At 41.0% G+C, this 19,166-nt stretch overlaps 1 protein-coding gene across 2 annotated transcripts in view; it reads left to right on the forward strand.

The window, feature by feature from the left end:
- LOC119720118 (solute carrier family 28 member 3-like) overlaps window positions 1-19,166 on the forward strand; it is a 31,833-nt gene that overhangs the window by 2,502 nt on the left and 10,165 nt on the right. Inside the window, exons 1-2 of one of the 2 annotated variants that reach the window (XM_038189669.1) lie at window positions 7,906-8,220; window positions 14,923-15,024. In XM_038189669.1, the coding sequence (XP_038045597.1) occupies window positions 8,104-8,220; window positions 14,923-15,024 (219 nt within the window). In that variant the 5' untranslated portion in view covers window positions 7,906-8,103. Of the gene's footprint in view, window positions 1-7,905; window positions 8,221-14,922; window positions 15,025-19,166 lie in introns of those variants that run through there. The other variant, XM_038189668.1, reaches the window with a different exon arrangement.

Raw genomic sequence — 19,166 nt, forward strand, 5'->3', positions numbered from 1 at the left:
TGTCTATTTCTTTTTCGGGCAACTGAGGGCGCTGTTGCTGTGGCGTCATTTCAGGAAGACACTGTTCAGTTAAGGTTTTTTTTTGTTCAAAATAATGGTGAATTTGCTCATTGAAAATGTATGTGAGAAAGGGTTGCTCATTGGCTTACTGCCATGTAGTAGCACAACAACGATTCACCAAAATAAGAACATTTATGACACTTTAAAACATCCACAATTCCAAGCATTTTTTGTGTGCTGAAACAGCTGTAGAATTGATGTTTCTACCCGGAAAGACATCACAGTAATAATTTGCTCATGATTGTGGGAATTCGCCTTAGCATAAAAAACAAAGGGGCAGCAAAATACCCTTCAAATGGCAAAACGACAATTGCGAATGGGGCACAAAGGTGCATTTCCAATCAACAAAAAGTACATTGCATAGGCACTTCAGTACCTACGCTATTTTACATTCGCCGGGAGGAATTCCTCCTGGCCAAATTACCCGCTACGTCCTACATTTGGGGTCCGAAGCACAACGGAGGGGTCGGGAGCGAACAATTATGTGCAACTTTATTGCTTGATTCGACCTTTCAAAGATGTTGAAATTCAGCACTCTCTACGTAAGTCGGTTCTTGTCACGAATACAGTGGCGCACTCAGGATTTGGTTGGGTTGGGGGGGGGGGGCTCCATTTTTTTTTCTTTTTACTTATTTGTTAAAAGTTGAATTTTTTTCCAAAAATGTTGCCCAAAAGTTTTGGCCGCGTAAAAAAATTGGGTTTTTTTTTTTAGGGGCGGCTTATTTTGACGTTGGTGGCGCCACTTATACCCCTATTATACTACTCGAAAACAGGCCACGTTCATGTCACCAAGGCCAAATCGTGGGACTACAAAAAAATATGGTGCTCCACTGCACGAATAATGTAAACATCGTACTACAGTATTAATATTCCAGGCCGGAAAACTATAAAGTTCCAGCGGGGGCGCCTGTAGCTCGCAAGCCTGAAGAAACCTGTGGAGAGAAGACGAGTTTTACAACCCTTGCGCGAAAAGAGTAGTGCTAAGTAGGGTCTCGATAAGACAAGACAACAGAATTGTATGCATAATGCATAATAGACTCATTTGCATATCAATGAAACTAATGACCATATCAATGGATTATGTAAGCATAATAAAAGAGCGCATTGGCGTATGGAAGTTTTATCGGACAAAGGAAGGGTCTGGAAATTGTATTGGACAAAGGGAGGACCCGCCCCCTAGATGGAATATCGGACAGAGGAAGACTTGAACTGGAATATCGGACAAAAGAGAGACGCTGGATGGAATATATGGTACAAAGACGGGTGTCAAACGTTTGAAAATGACTAAGAGTATCATTTGTATTCATTCAAGCAGTGTGCTAACAGTGAATGAAAACATTAAAATGGAGGCCACACCAACAGAGCGCCAATTAAGTCAACTCGCTGGAAATCGCGTGAAAAATGTTTTTACTCTGGGGAAAATGGAGTAGTAGTGCAGTGGGGGCAGTATAGGTAGTGCCCCGCCCCTTTTTTGTACACGTTCTAAGGGGAAATGTGGGGGGGGGGGGCGGTTTGAGGAGCAATGAGGATCCATTGTGAAGGGTATCCATTGTTGTTGCATTCGACATGGGCGTAGCAAGGGGGGGGGGCCAAGGGGGCGCTTGGCCCCCCGGAAAAGCCAAGGGGGGGGGGGGGGCGAAGAAAAAGAAAGAAAAAGAGGTGTGAAGTCATATTTGCTATTAATTTGATACACATTTAACAAAATGGGCGTCTGTTGGGGTGTCACTGGGGGTGGGGTGGGCAAATGTCCCCCGCCCACCCAAAAACAAAATGATCAATTGAGAATATGCTAGAGAGAGTACAAGGATTTTAGGGGACAATTAATTTGCTTTGCCCTCGCTACAAAAAAATCCTGGGTGGGCCCAATGAGTGGCAAATTAAGTGCTTTGCCCAAGGGCACACGGACCACAACCCCAGGGCGAAATAACAAGAGTTGTTTTATTTCATACACTTCTCTTTTTTTCGCCATAACTGATTGCAATGGTACCTCACCAGTTTTCCTCTCATACCTAAACGAAGAAGTTTCAACAGTTCGTACAGTGTAGCCACGAACCATTCTTTCGTTGGCTCAGAGCAAACTTTTTATTATGCCCTGCAAAAACAAGAAAGCCATAAAAAAACATGTATTTTTAGATGACAAGCATATGTTACATAAACTCCAGGGACTAAGAGGCTCCGTCAAACTCCAAATTGAAGTCTACCGACACTGTTTCTGTTTTTGAGCAGTCATAATGTGAACCAAAAAAGTGGATCACGTCTCCCATATTAGGCAGCTTTTTTCTGCTTCTCATACTTTGACTGGATGGCTGGCTTTAAAAAAATTGTCATCACAAATTAATATTCATGAGTAGAAACCAGGAAGAACAACTGTTTTAATCAAAGACAAATGGACAATAATTTCACCCTCTCATTTCCAACAAGCCTCCTTCTACAGTATCAGATGTAGGGTGGTGGTTGCAATTCCCTACGCCGTTTAGCAGCTGCCTAAATTTATAAACTATTAAAATGGGACCAAAAAAATAACAGAGCAAACTTTTATTATGCCCTGCAAAGACCAAAACCACAAAATGCATTATTATTTTAGAAAATAGGCTTATGTAGCTTATGCAGAAAATTAATGATTCGTACAGTCTAGCCACGAACCATTCTTTCGATAATTCAGAACATAATTTTATTACGTCTGCGCCGTTCAGCAGCTGCCTAATTTTATTAACTATTAAAATGGGACCAAAAAATAACAGAGCAAACTTTTATTATGCCCTGCAAAGACCAAAAAGCCACAAAATGCATTATTATTTTAGAAAAATAAGCTTATGTTGCTTATGCAGAAAATTAATGATTCGTACAGTCTAGCCACGAACCCTTCTTTCGATAATTCAGAACATAATTTTATTCCGTCTGCGCAAAGACAAAACAGCCATAAAACGTGTATTTTTAGATGATAGGCATGTATTACATTAACTCCAAGGACTTTAGAGTCTTTTTTGTTGTTGTTGAAAATAAGCATATTTTGTTACTTATGCAGAAAATTATTAATAATTCGTACAGTCTAGCCACGAACCGTTCTTTCGATAATTCAGAATATAATTTTATTCTGTGCAAATACAAAACAGTCATAAAACGTGTATTTTTAGATGACAGGCATGTGTTTCATTAACTCCAAGGACTTTAGAGGCTCCGTCAATCTCCTAATTGAAGTTTGACGTTTTTATTTCCGGGTAGCCATGTGCAGCACCAGAAATGCGCTTCAAAGGTTAGATTATGTGTTCCATATTATTTGCCGAGGCAGCAACCAACTTCCAATTGAGCAAGCAGTGATCAAACTCCTTTTTTTGTGCCGTAGTGTGGTTAGGGTTTGTGACTCATGATCAGAGGGTCAGGAGTTCGAATTCAGCTGCTGGCCATTATGTTGTGTCCTACTGCAGACTTCATCCACACTTGCCCCTCTCCACCCAGGAGTATAAATGGGTACCGGCATTAGCTGGGGAGTAACCTGCGATGGACTAGCATCCCATCCAGGGGGAGTAGAAATATTCTCTGAAACCGGAGATAAATGCCAAACAAATTCATATATAATCCCTACACAATGCATCCCCTAATCCTCTTTTCTATTGAATACCCTTCACAATGGACCCTCATTGCTCCTCAAACCGCCCCCCACATTTCCCCGTAGAACGTGTACAAAAAAGGGGCGGGGCACTACATATACTGCCCCCACTGCACTACTACTCCATTTTCCCCAGAGTAAAAACATTTGTTCACGCGATTTCCAGCGAGTTGACTTAATTGGCGCTCTGTTGGTGTGGCCTCCATTTGTATTTTTTCATTCACTGTTGGCACACTGCTTGAATGAATATAAATGATACTCTTAGTCATTTTCAAACGTTTGATACCCGTCTTTGTACCATATATTCCATCCAGCGTCTCCCTTTTGTCCGATATTCCAGCTCAAGTCTTCCTCTGTCCGATATTCCAGTTCAAGTCTTCCTCTGTTCGATATTCCAGTTCAAGTCTTCCTCTGTTCGATATTCCAGTTCAAGTCTTCCTCTGTCCGATATTCCAGTTCAAGTCTTCCTCTGTCCGATATTCCAGTTCAAGTCTTCCTCTGTCCGATATTCCAGTTCAAGTCTTCCTCTGTCCAAGGGCGGATCCAGGGGGGGGGGGGGGGGGGGGGGGGGGCCAAAGGGGGCCATGGCCCCCCCCCCCCAAAACGAAACCAATTTTTTTTTTTTTTTATGTGACATCGCAATAAAGGCAGGCAATGAGTACACCACCATCTTTTCCTAAAAAAACATTGGTTAAGGTGGTCAGAAATTGCCTCAGATCGCACCACAGAGCATCTAGAATCCAATTTTTTTTCGGGGCCCTTAAGCGGGCCCCGAACCCCACGCCTTAATTTTTTGACCCACTTTTTTGGGGGGACCAAAAATTTTTTTGGCCCCCCCAAAAAAATTGTGTTCTGGATCCGCCCTTGCCTCTGTCCGATATTCCAGTTCAAGTCTTCATCTGTCTGATATTTCAGTTCAAGTCTTCATCTGTCCGATATTCCAGTTCAAGTCTTCATCTGTCTGATATTTCAGTTCAAGTCTTCCTCAGTCCGATATTCCAGCTCAAGTCTTCATCTGTCCGATATTCCAACTCAAGTCTTCCTCTGTCCGATATTCCAGTTCAAGCCTTCCTCTGTCCGATATTCCAGTTCAAGTCTTCCTCTGTCCGATATTCAATCTGGGGGGGGGGGGGGGGGGGCGAGTCCTCCCTTTGTCCAATAACATGTTCAGACCCTTCCTTTGTCCGATAAAACTTCCATACGCCAATGCGCTCTTTTATTATGCTAACATAATCCATTGATATGGTCATTAGTTTCATTGATATGCAAATGAGTCTATTGTTTTGTGCATTATGCATAACATTCTTTTGTCTTGTCTTATCGAGACCCTACACACTACTGAAAAGGCATATTCCAAAGGATTTGAGTAATTGGTGGACATAAAAAAGTCGTCTGCTGTGAAACAGTCGTCTTTAATTCGCGAAGTCTCCTGCGTGAATTGAACGGATTTCCTCAAAAGGTATTAAGACGCATAAGAAAAAACATGGCGCCCTCCATACGACTGTTTACGCGCGATCATAAATCCACTCCTTGGATAAAATTAGATTTGTAGTTTATTAAACAGTGATACTTCCTTCGCGCGACGTGAGAGTATTGAAATAGATTCTGTTCTTCGTCAGGCCCTGTTTTGTTCTAAATTGACCGGACTATTAACGTTGTGCACTTTGATATTTGACTTTTGGCGGACCCGCGTGAAATTGGATGCACGCCCTCTCGTGATTGACTTTGACCAGTGAGCAACTCCTTGTCCACCTCTAATCTTATTCGAGCTCTGATTGGACGAATTTAGTTTATGACAAACGAACTCAACTTCTCTTGCGCACGGAATGCACGCAGGGTCACCCTGCCAGGGTGTACATTAATTGTGACACGTGATATACCCACATTGCTTTGCGAAGCAGCGTTTCCTTCACAACATTTTGTGAAATGGAGTGGATACGAGAAGTGTCGGAGTAGTCGGCAGGTTCGAAACCACGCATGCGCGGAACTTTGGGATGAATTAATGCACCTGTTTGCTAACCAGCGCCCAATCTCGTGAAGCTGTTAAGCACAAAGAAATGTGCTTAGCACAGGTTACAAGCTCAAAACTCAATGTAACATGACACCCCACGACGTCATCATGACGTCATCTCAATATCCATCTATAATACCTCCCTGTCTATATCTTGACATACCAAGTATCAATCCAATCGCACCTATATCTGTAGTTATAGGGCTTAAAAAATGCACCTTTAATGTAATGTAACCTGACACCTGATGACGTCATTATGACGTCACATCAAATGGTATCTAGTATAAAACATCCCATTCTACGTGCATACCAAGTCTCAACCTAATTGGCCTTGTATTTAATGCAATGTAAATGACACCCGATGAGGTAATTATGACGTCACATCAATTTGCATCTAGAACATATCCCTGTCTATGTATTTACATGTAGCAAGAGTGAACCTAATCGCACCTGTAGTTCTGTAGATGTTATTATTCCTCCATGATTCTATTAATGCTTTTAACAGGTTTGGGAATTTCTGAACTCACGTTTCTTGACCTCTCCCATGCCCCCTTTAGACTTCAGCTGCCTTTTTACGTCAACAAAGAGATACCATTGAAGATGGAACTCGGTAGACTTGTCCCCTTGTAGTCCTGGAGAATAGAAACCAAATAAGACATCATCAGTGACCTTCAACTGAAAATGGCTTTCAGAGATGCGCATCGATTTCGGAAAAACAAATTACTTATACTTTCGCTCACCGATGCCCTAAACATTTCCAGCTGTTGAAAAGCCGGATGCTTGGCCGTTTTTCATGTAAGGTGCCGCAAGCTAAAAAAAAAAAATTGTCTATAAAGAGTCATTTATGATATTTTTGTTGAAAATGTAAGCCCCGAACTTCACCTTTGTTTCCTATACATGTATCTTTATTTTCAATCTTAGGTTAAGTAAAGGGGACGAACCTGTGTTAACAGGAACGGAGTGCCCATCTCTCTTTCTTTAGCGATTGGGCCAGACTCAATGTAATGCTGTGGGGGGATCGCCACACCTCCTCCACAGCGAGTCTGTTACCTTCCCAGCATTGAATAATGCCAGTACCCATTTAACATCTGGGTTGAGAGGAGTAATTAAGCGCCCTACTCAAGGGCGCAACACGCACGGCCACAGCGGGGCTCGAACCCACAACCTCACGATCATGAATCCTGTGCTCCACCGCTAGACCACACGTGCCCACAATTTCCATCTTCTTAATGTCATAATTGCCGTAATTGCTATGAGAAAAACCAGCGATGTCATCTTAGCTTCAGCGTTTCATCAGCTGCTTCAGCAGTAGTAGGTACCAGAATTGTTTTCGTTTTTTTTATGGCCACAGCTCTCTTTTATGTGTTTCTTTGCTTATACTGATTGTACTTGCGGGTAACTGAGCTAATAATTTATTCACAAAAATGCATCGCAGGAACAGCGCGCCCTAAGATTTCTGGGAACCGACATCGCAATGTAAAAAGTGCCCTTCACAAAACTTAACACCAGAAAGGCGTGTCTCACTTCACTTTTTTATGTTAATGCATAATTAAGTTAAAAGTGTGTGACTCTCACATGCAAAGGCATGCTAGAAAGATTTCAAGTCGGTTTAGATGCTATCCAATTTAAATGTCTCAATTTATAGAGCTATTAGTACGGCAGATACGTGATGGGATTGTGCCTTTGATGGTACAATCGTTGAATTTGGCACACAGTCAGAGTATGTCATGAGAAAGATAGATAGTTGGCCGGGGCCATCGCAGATTTGTAAAATAAGGGTAGAATAACAAGCAATGGCAGCCATTTTGAACATTTTTAAAATTGCTTGTTGTTCTAACTACATTTTCTAAAGGACAGATCTGCGACGGCCCTATATCCAACTATCTTTCTCATGACATACTCTGGCCGTGTGCCAAATTTCATGCTTGTATTTTATCATCAAAGACACAATTCCCCCAGATATGTCCCCTATATCATGCCCCACGTACTAAATCCCTTTGACGTCAGTTGGAAACTTGTAAGAAAAGAACACGAAATTGATTTTGAAACATCAGTCAGTTAGTCCAGGTCTCTCACAAACATTGAGACCTGTGCACATGATCTAAGCACTTCTCAGCTCAGTTCAGTGACCCGTTACTTTGGGTCAAGGACGCGCGTGTTGTGATAACACCTGAAGTTTGGCCTTCAAAACACAAGAGGGCGTACGTTCGTCAACACGGCAATCGTCACTGCCCTTGTGACGGGTATCGACAAGGTGACTTTGACAAACCACGGAGAAAAATAATGCGAGGTGTGCGTTGATGGACTGCACGCGATCGCTGGCTGTTAATGCAAAGGTCCACTTGTTTGAGTTGGAACGCGAGTTGGGGAGATTTAGCGGATATTTTGTGGATTGGGGTAAGCTCAGACTAAGAGCCTATACTGGATGTCCATCATGAGCAACGGGAAGGCTTCTAAGTTGGTCTTCGAGGAAGGGAACGGATTGGCCGGCCGAGACAACGTGAACTGTGTTCTCCAGCTCGAAGAGTTGACTCCACCGCAGGTTGGTCCGTTCGGCATTTTGCTCTTCTGGGTTTTTGTGCCTCGTTGTTTTTCTGGTCTCGGTAGGAGGTAGAATAAAAAAAAATTGATTATGTAGTTGATGACAGCAATGATTCGAAACGTGGTATGTCTTGTTGGCACCTTCTGAAACACTCCACATTGTGTTACTTGAGTTAGGAGTTATTGTGAACAGATACTCACATTTCAAGAGACTAAAAACCCACTCTATTCGAGGAAAAAATCACTCGCACCGACTGAAACCAGGTACCAGACGTTTTAGGGTGAAGTTAGTTCAATCGAATAGAGCGACATTTCTCTCGACGGTTTCCACTGGAGTGATAATGCTTTTTCAAGGTATTTCGATGGAACATTTATAGGGTGTTTTTTCACTCTAAACGCATGGCCCCTAGTTCCACCCTATATAATTATACAAAAGTCCGCATTACAGATGACAAAAAGAGCTGTGGAGTGCCTTGAACCATCAAAGATTTACACGACATACTATAGTTACTATACTGAAAGTTTCGTCAACCGATTTCCATTGACATAGATGACTTTTCTGGTGAGTTTCTGGAGTAGCTCTTCAGCATTACGATAGTAGGACCCATAGGCAAATTATTCCGCTTGGAATCAGTGTCGGAGCTAGAACGAAGTTCGTCAGTTTTACGGAGAAATGATGTAAGTTTGCAAAGAACTACTGTGAGTGTCAGTAGAGTCACAAGGGTTTGCCCCCCGACCCCGGCCATTTTTATCTGGGGATCAACACTGGGAAATCCGTACATTATTCCACCAGATGTAGGCCAATCCGGTTTTTTTTAACAACACTCATTTTTTTGCAATTCATATGCGTACGTGCCGATCAACTACCGTATCAAACAGTAATCATACGATAATGACAGCATTGAATTGGTGCCATGTTTTACGACCCAAAGGGGCTTTTGAAGAATTCCATCAGGAAAAAAATTATTTTCACGTTTTTTTCAGTGTCTTTGTTCCTCAGGTCAAGGTAGAGTGATATTCAATTTCAAAGCGATATGGTTTCAATATTGCACGGTTCCTGCATGGACAATACTATCAGGGGAAAATCATTCGAAGGGAAACTTTTCTGTGTGTTAAATACAATGGTTTGACGATTTGACTCTCAATACTTTGATCTTTTGAAAAACGAGATTGATATCACGACGGTACGTACGTCGGTCTTTTTGGCTGCTGATATAGGACGGTGTTTTCCACAGACATGAAAACAAGCTAGATCGGATCTCGGAAGCTGCGCCTGTGGGCCAACGAATTCATGTTGTCTGTGCATTAGTCACGTGGTATTACCAAGTAATTTCTGGAAGAAGTAGTGTTTTGAGTTTTAAAAAAATCAGGTTTTTAACCCCTGGGACCCCATGACGACCTTTGACCCCAGTTTGATCAAGTGACATGTTGGGGCTGGGCTACTGATGTGTATGTAGGAGCAATAGGCAATGTCAACGTTTGTTACTAACTAACTAACCAACGCTACACCGGCCACAGCTAGAGGGCCGGTTAAGTGACCCTTTTTGTACCTATCGACTAACTGACCGACTGACTAACTGACTGGCTGCTTTTGTGAATTAGACTTGCGTAAGCCTTGCCTCAGCTCCAAAATTGGATTCTGCTCAGATGACTACCTATCTTAATCCCCTGACCAAGTTGGTCTGGAGCCCGACTTACTTGGCTTGGCTTGTAAGTTGTTTTAATAAATAAAAGTAGAAGCAAACATCCATGGAGTCAGTTGCAGTTCGTTTGTCCGTCCGTTTGTCAGTCACTTTGTCCGTGGTCTGCTCCTGCAGTCGTCCGCTTTTGCATTTTTGTGTCATCGTCACGAAGTGAGGTTTTCGTAGTTGGGCCCTACCAAACAAGCCACCTAAGTTCGAATCCCGCTTTGGGCGGCTGTAAAAAAATGTCTACTTCTTTTCCGATTTCTGGTTTTTTTTTTTAATGTTATCCTTTTTTAATTTGTTTATATATGTTATACAAATTTCTGAGTTTTACCTCACTTCCTTCTTTTAATTGAGTTACTCGACCCAGGATTGCGGTTTTTATTAGCTCATTCTGCATACGAAACCAACAATTCCTGAAAGGTTCTCTAGCACATTATAAACTCGGAAGACATCTATGGAGATAACATAATGAAGAATGTTCATGATGACGATGTCATATTCCCTCTGTAATAGAGGCAACATCTGATATCAAAACAACTTCCCAAAAATATCAATATTCTGTTTATTTTGCACAGGAATCTGCGATGCTTTTAATGGAATTGTAAAATGAATATTTGAGTTTTGACTGATAGATCGCCGATCTTGAATGATTGAAGATGACTCCTCTGCTCCTTCAATTTAGAGGGAGATAATCCGTGCGTGTATGTCATTTTTGACCTTGGCTTCGAGATTCGTCTGTTTGTGATTCGGCGTCTTCTATATGGTTGTGTACACAAACGGGAAATAATTATGGACCTGGTTGTCATTATAGGAGAAATGAAGACAAGCCTGGATAATGAATTCACCGCTTATATACCCCTGGCCATGTAATGTATTTTTTTTTTAATGCAATACTTGAAAATGCACGTTTGTGTCCCATTTAACCGTATTTTCAATTTTCATTTTGCCATTTCTAAGGTCATTTTGGTACCTTTTGGGTTTTTATGCTCATGTGAATTTCCATATTCATGAGCAAAAGTGTGATGTCATTAACCTCAATGTTACAGCTATTTTAGCACCAAAACTTGTCAGAATTGTGGATATTTTGCTGTCGTCAATTTTCTTTTCTTTGGTGATTTGTTGTTGTTTCAGTACATGACTGTAAGCCGGTGAGCTAGGTTTTTTTCACATTCATGTTTTCAATGAGCGTATTTTGGGTTCACAATTTGAACAGAAAAGTGAACAGTGTCTTCCTGAAATGACGTCACAGTAACAACGCCCTCATTTGTCAGGAAAAGCGTGGGGAACGGTTTTAATGTTTTAAAATGTGCGCGTTTGAATCAAGTTAACTAAAAAGGGATGTCAAATAGTTTTCACACATTTAAGAGGAGTAGAAAGTGGCACAAAATATAAGTTCCCAAGTAATGATCCTGTCATGAGCTCTTTTGAGGCTGTGCTGTGGCGGATCCAGGATTTTCCAAAGGAGGGAGGCGGGGTTGGCGGGGGGGGGGTTGAAGTCCATGCTTTTCAAGAGGGATTGGGGTTGGATTTGTTGGGGGGGGGGGGGGGGGTTGAGGGGTGTTGTTAGCTACCCGAACGAATAAGGGTAGTACAGGATGTTCCCCCCAAAACATTTTGCAAGCAGATATCCTTTAATTTCTCAAAACTACTTAACATGAGTATTTCATCTTGATGGAGCATATTAATTATACTCTTGTGTATAATCAGTGAAAATGCCATGGAAATCCGTTCATGCAAACCAGAGATCTAACAGATTGTAAAAGGTCATGGGTTTTTCACCCATTCCAATGGGATTTACACAGTTAATGATATCAGTGTATCAGATTATCATGGGCCTTTGCACTCGGATGTAAATTAAGTTAACTGTGTAAATCCCATCCCCTTGGAATGGGCGAAAAAACCATAGCCTTTTTAAGTCAGATCTCTGGTTCGCATGAACGGATTTCCATGGCATCTTCACTGATTATACACAAGAGTATAATTAATATGCTCCATCAAGATGAAATACTCATGTTAAGTAGTTTTTGGAAAAAAATTAAAGGATATCTGCTTGCACAACTTTTTGGGGACACGTACCCTGTGTGTATTTTTTTTAAAATAATGTTTCATTGTTTTCCAAAATGATTTGTTTTGTTGAATTTTTGTCTGATTTAGCAGGCTTCACACTAAATGTAATGTGGAATTCCTCTTGGATTTAGTAGAAAGACTAGTCAAATACTTGCAGCCGGGTTAGGGAAGTTAATGGTTATTACAAAAAAATAGGCCTGAAAGTAATCGTCATTTTGTGACGGCGGGCGTTCACCATGCAGAAAATTCGTCCAGCGTGTTTCGAGGCTAAAGCTTCGCACCGCCGGCAACGGTTTTGTGTCGGGATGCATTACGGCCCCCATCGCTCGGCCCCGGTTAGGCTAAGTGGACAAAATTGCCCCGCGCGTTGGGACTGTTCCCGCCATGCTGCACGGCGCATACGCGGCCCACCGACCGTAGTGATAGAGAATTATCTACGGTGGTTTCATTTCCTCTCTAATGGGTGTTTAATTCACCATGAGGCATGACTATAGACCCTCGCAAGGACAGGATAAAGTGTGGAGATCAAATTCAATGTCAGAGCAAAAAACAAGAATTGATTTTTTCCGTCTTAATATTGCCATTATACCTTCAAACTTTGATGTGCTTTTAATTTTCAGGTTTCTCTCCGTAAACATTGCCGTCAATAGTTTTGACAGTGAAAATTGTCTGGATTGGACATTTTAAAATTAACTGGCGTGCGGAAGATAGGGGAAAATCATGTCTATTCGATGGGAGGAAATTATCTTTTTGTCCCCTGTGGTCATCTGTCGTGAAGTAAACAAGTCTGCGCAGGTGCGAGGTCAAAGGTCAAGAATCGAAGTCAAATCCAAACTTCTCCTCTGATATTTTTTGGCGGGAAATAATTTCAACATGATATGAGATTTGACCGTCAGATATAGAGAGTTTTTGTTTCTGCAGGACTTGAGTTTTCGGCTGCATTTATGCAGTACAATGTACAATGAAGTTTTCTGAGGAACACATTTTGTGTAACTTTCTACTCCTCTTAAATTACAAAAATTATTTGACAACACATTTTGGTTAATTTTATTGAAAGGCGCACTTCTTTAACTTTTTGAAATTTTGCATGCTTTTCCAGACACTTGAGGTCATTTCAGGAAGACCCTGTTCAGTTTAGGGGTTTTCTGTGCAAATTGTGAACCAAAAATTTGCTTATTGAAAACATTTGTGAGAAAGGATTGCTCATTGGATTATGTACTTACATAAGCCAATGACAAGAGATTTTATGACAGCAAATATCCAAAATTCTAGCAACTTTTTGTGCTGAAATAGCTGTATAAACATTGAGGTTTCCGCCTCACAAATTTGCTCAAGAATATGGAAATTCGGATTGTCACAAAAACCATAACTTTAGGCACCAAAATACCCTTGAAAATGGCAAATTGAAAATTGAAAATAAGGTTCAACGGGACACAAGGTGCATTTTCACGGATATAATGAAATAATATTGCATGTGCCCTTTGAGGCTATAATGCAACAAAGTCCAAAAAGTTGAATAGGACTATAGAATCCAGGAGTATTAAAATTGACCGAAGTTACGCCACACCTGAATGCATTCTGGAACCTAAATTATGAAGTATTGCATCAACTCTCAAAATGTCCTTGTCAAGTTTGACCCCAATTTGACTCGATACCTTTCAGGGACAAAAATGACAGTTTTGCCAAGGTTACCGAGTCAGATTTAACCCAGAAATTGATCAGGATCACTGTCTTGATAAGTTTTATTTTGACCCAAAAGGTGTCATTTATGACCCCAAAAAGGGTTTTGCCAACATAGAACCCAGATTTCCTTTCAATATGACCAAGGAATTTTTTAAAGTGCACCTCAGTTGAAGCCAAGACTTGGTGTCAAGGCCTCCACGTACATGTTGTATATCGGACCCAAATTTTCAGGTATAAAGGAACTAGCTAATAATTGGGCTACATTGTGTGGCACAATAGCCGACGTGACCAAAAACTCCAACCAGCTCTACCACAAATCGTGTATAACACCTTTTCACTTTATGAAATTTCATTTTCTCTGCTTGAAGTACTCCTTTGTCACGGAAGTTGATATATAGGCCACGTATAATGGAGTTTAAAACGTTACTGCTGACAGAATTTGATGAGTTTTTTTGGCTTCTTTTGTATCGACACCCCATCGTCGAGTACAGAGTGGTTATCGATTCAGAAGTAATTCGACATGATAGACCTTTGTTGTGTATGCAGTTGGTATACTGGCATAAGCTGACTTGTCGTCTGTTATTTATTGCAAGACCGGGAATTCTAAAAGAACTAGTCATAATTGTTCCAGCGAGATTTGCGGTTCTTCATGCAAAAGCCACATACGTATACCACTTATGTTTGCCCACCGCAGTAATTTTTCCCATTGGAATTTGTGGGCACTATTCTATATGCCATTGATATAAGATTCTTAGTAGCCTAAATTGTTCATAAATTTTCCACAACAATGCATCATTCCTGTGCTTTATGTTTAAACGTGTGTTTTAACCTCCAAATTGAAAGGAATTTAAGGCGTTTGAACGTTAACTAAAATCGAAAGGGGAAGACAATTATTTTTGTGAGGCCGGATCTCGTGAAAATGGCCAATTTGTGTAACTGATTCCGAATGAATATTTTTAATATTTTAGTTGATAATTGTATTTGATCTCGGTCCTAATTAGGTCCTTTTAGAGACTTTTCAGTCGTAAAAGGAACTTGTCGGAGAAAAACCAAGAAATGTTCGGACAAAAATAAGGAGAACATGAAGCAATTTTACAGGCACATTGAAAAAAAGGTATTTCTACAGAATGTTTGTATCCCTGAATGTGAATCCTGGTAAACTCTAGTTCTTGTAAATAATGCATTCCAGCTAACACAGCTGAACATCCTCTCAAAAAACACGGTTACCATGGTGATGATACACATGACATATTTCCCTTTGGCAGGATATTGACTTAACGGAGCTACCTCCCGGACCGGCGGAAAATGACGTCCAAGGTGATGACGTCACTGATTGGGCCCCCATCCGTCAGAGTGCCTTCAACAAGGTAAGTCCATTCAATGTGCACATTTTTTTTTTCATGTTGGACTTTGTGCTATAGAGGTAATTTTCGACTGGCTGAGATTAGTAACACGCCAATCGGTAAACCACCTGCGCATGCGCACATTAAAAAATGGACGATTTTATTCATGCTCCGACTTATGTACAGACTATTTTCATGTTCTCTTTTGATTGGGTGAAAAACAATGTTGGTCATTTTTAGCCTATACCTACTTCTCCAACATGGTGTGAAATCATCCATTACCGAGATAGACAAACCGAAACATGAAACGGCCGTTTCATGACTACCCTGGAGGGGTTTGATATAAATAGAACGTAAATAGTCTGTTTTCCGTGGAATAAACTGCAAGGTAGGTTTGTTAGTTAATATAAACCTTCTTTTACGAGAGGTCTGCGATTCTATTTTTGATTCCCCAGAACATTTTTAACACTGTAAGGTCTGGCATGAGATTGTAAAATAAACAAATATATATCACACATAGAAATTATTATAAACATTCCCTTTTTATAGAGTTCCCAACGGCCCTACCATCAATCATATTTGTTTGGTCCGAGTTCAGCAGAACTTTTCAGATTTAAGGTGCGAATGTTAACTTTCAGATATTCCGGGAAAAGTGCTCTGTACTGTGTGCGTGCAGTTGGTTCTATCACGCCTAAAATTACGCCGTTGCAACCGGCTGTTTCCCCGGTTGTCATGACCGCTGTACGGTCGGTGCGTGCCCCTCCGTTGAACTGTTTCGCTTATGTTTCAAATTAAAAAAAATTCTCAAATGTAAGAAATTCTTGAACTTCTGACACCTGTTCGCACTTACAGATTGTTCGATAAATAACAAGCAAGACAGTTTGTACAATTATAGTTGGAGGACAACAAGTGCGAGTGCACAATAATCTCTGGCCGTCTTGCATGAAAGTCTTGCATGAAATCTATCAAAATGATCCCTGCCAGAGCTTCAGATGCAGAATGCGACGCCCAAAAATGCGACGCCAATGGCACATATGGAACACCATACTTTAGATGTAAACATAGATTTATAGCGAATTGTGATAAATACCACGTGACTATAACATTACTGCAGATATTCTGCCTCCATTTACAAACTTTTCATAAACATTTTTCCGAATTAATACAAATATATTTTGTGAAGAATTTAATTATTTTTTTTGCTTTTTTGGTAATTTAAAATTGGTAGTCATATTTTTGGGTCAATTTTTGGGGACAAACACATACAAAATAAACGCGCATGCGCATCGATCGAAACAAAATCGGTGTTCCAAAAACCGTCATCAATAGTGTATTTTATGACGACGGCATTTGGTCAATTAGTCAATTATTTTTGGTCACTTTTCGGGGACAGACAGACAGACAGACAGACAGACAGACAGACAGACCGGTCGACCAACTACCAAGTGACATATAGAAGCTCCTGCAAGAAAATGATGCATATTATTGAAAAGACAGAAGAGTGTTCATTTCACAGTGTTAAACGTTCCTTCAAGGGTAGTGTGACCCGTGTTTTTTTGCGGACTAATACGGAAACTTGGGCTTGAAAAGTCAGGCACTTTTCCACTGCTCAAACGGTAAACTTTGACAGTTTTGGATTCGCATCGAATATCAATTGTACGTCTCTTATGGGGATGATTATAGACGTCTAGTTGGGAGTGGAAAGTTTCTTTGCTTTTGATATTTTTGAAGAAAAAGAAAAGGTGCGGGATTGCTCGCAAAACGTCACGTGTATTACTGCCTCAAAGCGATATGAAAAGCTTTAATTGCTCACGTAGTAGCCCCAGTTGGTGTTTACACTTCAAATTTGCCTATGCCATTATTTCAACTGAGCAATATAATATGGCAGGCGCTGTCGTTGGAAGAACATGCTCCCGAACAGTTTACAAACCCTTAAAACAAGATAACTTGGTTCTTATCAGTCCATTAAAGATTTCTGGACTTCATGGCACTCAAGTGCATGCAGAACTTTGTACTTGTTCACTTGTTAAAAAAAAGAAGAAGGCCGATACCATTTAACCACATGTGGAGAATAAATCACTTTTGGTCTTTGATTTGGCCCGCAAAGCAAATAGGTATAGACTAAGGGTTGTTACCAGTTTCTATTCAGAGAGAATAATATGGCTTTTCATATTATGATAACGCGAATCAAAATGGCCTCCGTTTTGCAAACGTTCAAGTTTTCAAGTGGCAGTACTTGACAGCGGTGCGAGTTCAAGCAATGGCCTCCCAAGTTCTCAGATTAATTGGATGTTTTTGCCACAGACACTGAACAATTAAACTCCTTCAATATTTCAGGTTTTGGTTAAGCTCATTATGAGTCTTGGTGCTCAGTACTCGTCGGCACTTGTAGTTGATCTGTTGTTGAAACACTAGGATCAAGGGAGGTTGGAGATGTTTTGGAAGATACAATAACCGACAAGGAAATTCCAATATCATTTAGAAGAAGGATCTACAATCAGTGTGTCCTCACGACAATGACTTATGGGGCAGAGACATGGGCAACAACCAAAGAGATGGAACAAAAATTGATAACAACACAGAGAGCTATGGAAACGAGAATGCTCAATCCATAATTACGGGACAAAATCAGACATACCTTCATAAGACCCTAAAAACAAAGGTAAAAATAACAGAAGATCAAGGAAATGAAATGGAGATGGGCAGGGCACTTAGCAAGAAGACAAGACAACAGATGGACCAAGAGACCCACAGAATGGCAACCAAGGACAGGCAGAAGAAGGGGTAGACAAAGGAGATGGAGAGATGAAATCACCACATACATGAACACGGCAACATGGAGTAGAATGACAAACAGAAGAGAATGGAAACTGCTTGAGGAGGGCTTCATCCAACAATGGAAGACCACAGCCTGATGATGATGACTCGTTTGCGCACGCGTAATGACTTATGACCCCGCGCGAGGTCATCCCCAGCCATGTCCACAATCAGGACATACTTTTTGGCTACAACTTCATTTTTTTTTGCCGATGATGTGATACGGTGAATATCCCTTAGCCGTTGGAATCAATGCCCATTTGATCGACCCCACATTCAAGATTGAGGCACCGATAGGCGTTTTCTGAATCTCGGCTGACTCTCTCCCATTAGGAACTCTGGCTCAACATGCAACCGTATTCTGGTGCAGATGCATCACATTATTATAATACGAGCCAAAGTTTATATGAGGCCGAAGTTTAGATTGTTTCCAATTTTCACAAAGACTCCTACATGATCCCGAAGCCACAAATGAACCCGAAGCCGGAGATGGAGTCGTTGTTTGGAAAACTCCAGAAAATGAGACTTGAATGTGTTAATATTTTTCCATAAACCTAGTCTGCCTCAGTTATTTATGAAGCCCGGTTCATACTTCATGCGAAAGCGAATGCGAATCGAATTTGACGTCATAAAACATTCGCCGCGAAATTCGCCCGAGTTGAAATATGTTCAACTTTTACGAATTCGCAGCGCGAATACTTGCCACGACGTCACAAATTCGCGTTCGCTTTCGCTTTCGCGCAGAGTATGAACCGGGCTTGAGGGTGGCATTGTTAGTTGCTGCTTCGCAAATCCAAGGACGAATCGAGCTAAATGGTGGGCTTAAATCGGTCATGCTTTCTTGCACCTTCAGTATTTGGTATTATATAGCGCTTTATACCAAAGGTCTGAACGTGCGTCACAATTATATTACCCCTGTTCATCAGGCCATGAGACCAGTTTTTGCAGCAGCTCGAGATCAGCGCATTCTGGTCTCTACCTTCACAGGTACCCATTTTATACTCCTCTGGGTGGAGAGAGGCAATTGAAGTAAAGTGTCTTGCCCAAGAACACAGGCACCATGTTCCCTGTCGGGGTTCGAACCCACGTACAACGGCGCGTGAGTCGAACATCGTAACCATTGGACCACAGTGGACTTGACCATTGTTGTAATTGGCTTATAGTTCGAATTTGACATCAAAATGTGCCTGGTGAATTTGTGAGGGATATGACATGAATTTTGCATATAGAAATATATTTTTTTTATTGGCAAATATCCATTCCTCGGAATACATGAAAAGAACAAACAACAACAACGAAATACCGAACACAGTTTTTGCTCAGGAATATGGAAATTTACATTATCATGA

The sequence above is a fragment of the Patiria miniata genome, unplaced genomic scaffold (genome assembly GCF_015706575.1).
Source record: "Patiria miniata isolate m_02_andy unplaced genomic scaffold, ASM1570657v1 HiC_scaffold_9, whole genome shotgun sequence".
Lineage (NCBI taxonomy): Eukaryota > Metazoa > Echinodermata > Asteroidea > Valvatida > Asterinidae > Patiria > Patiria miniata.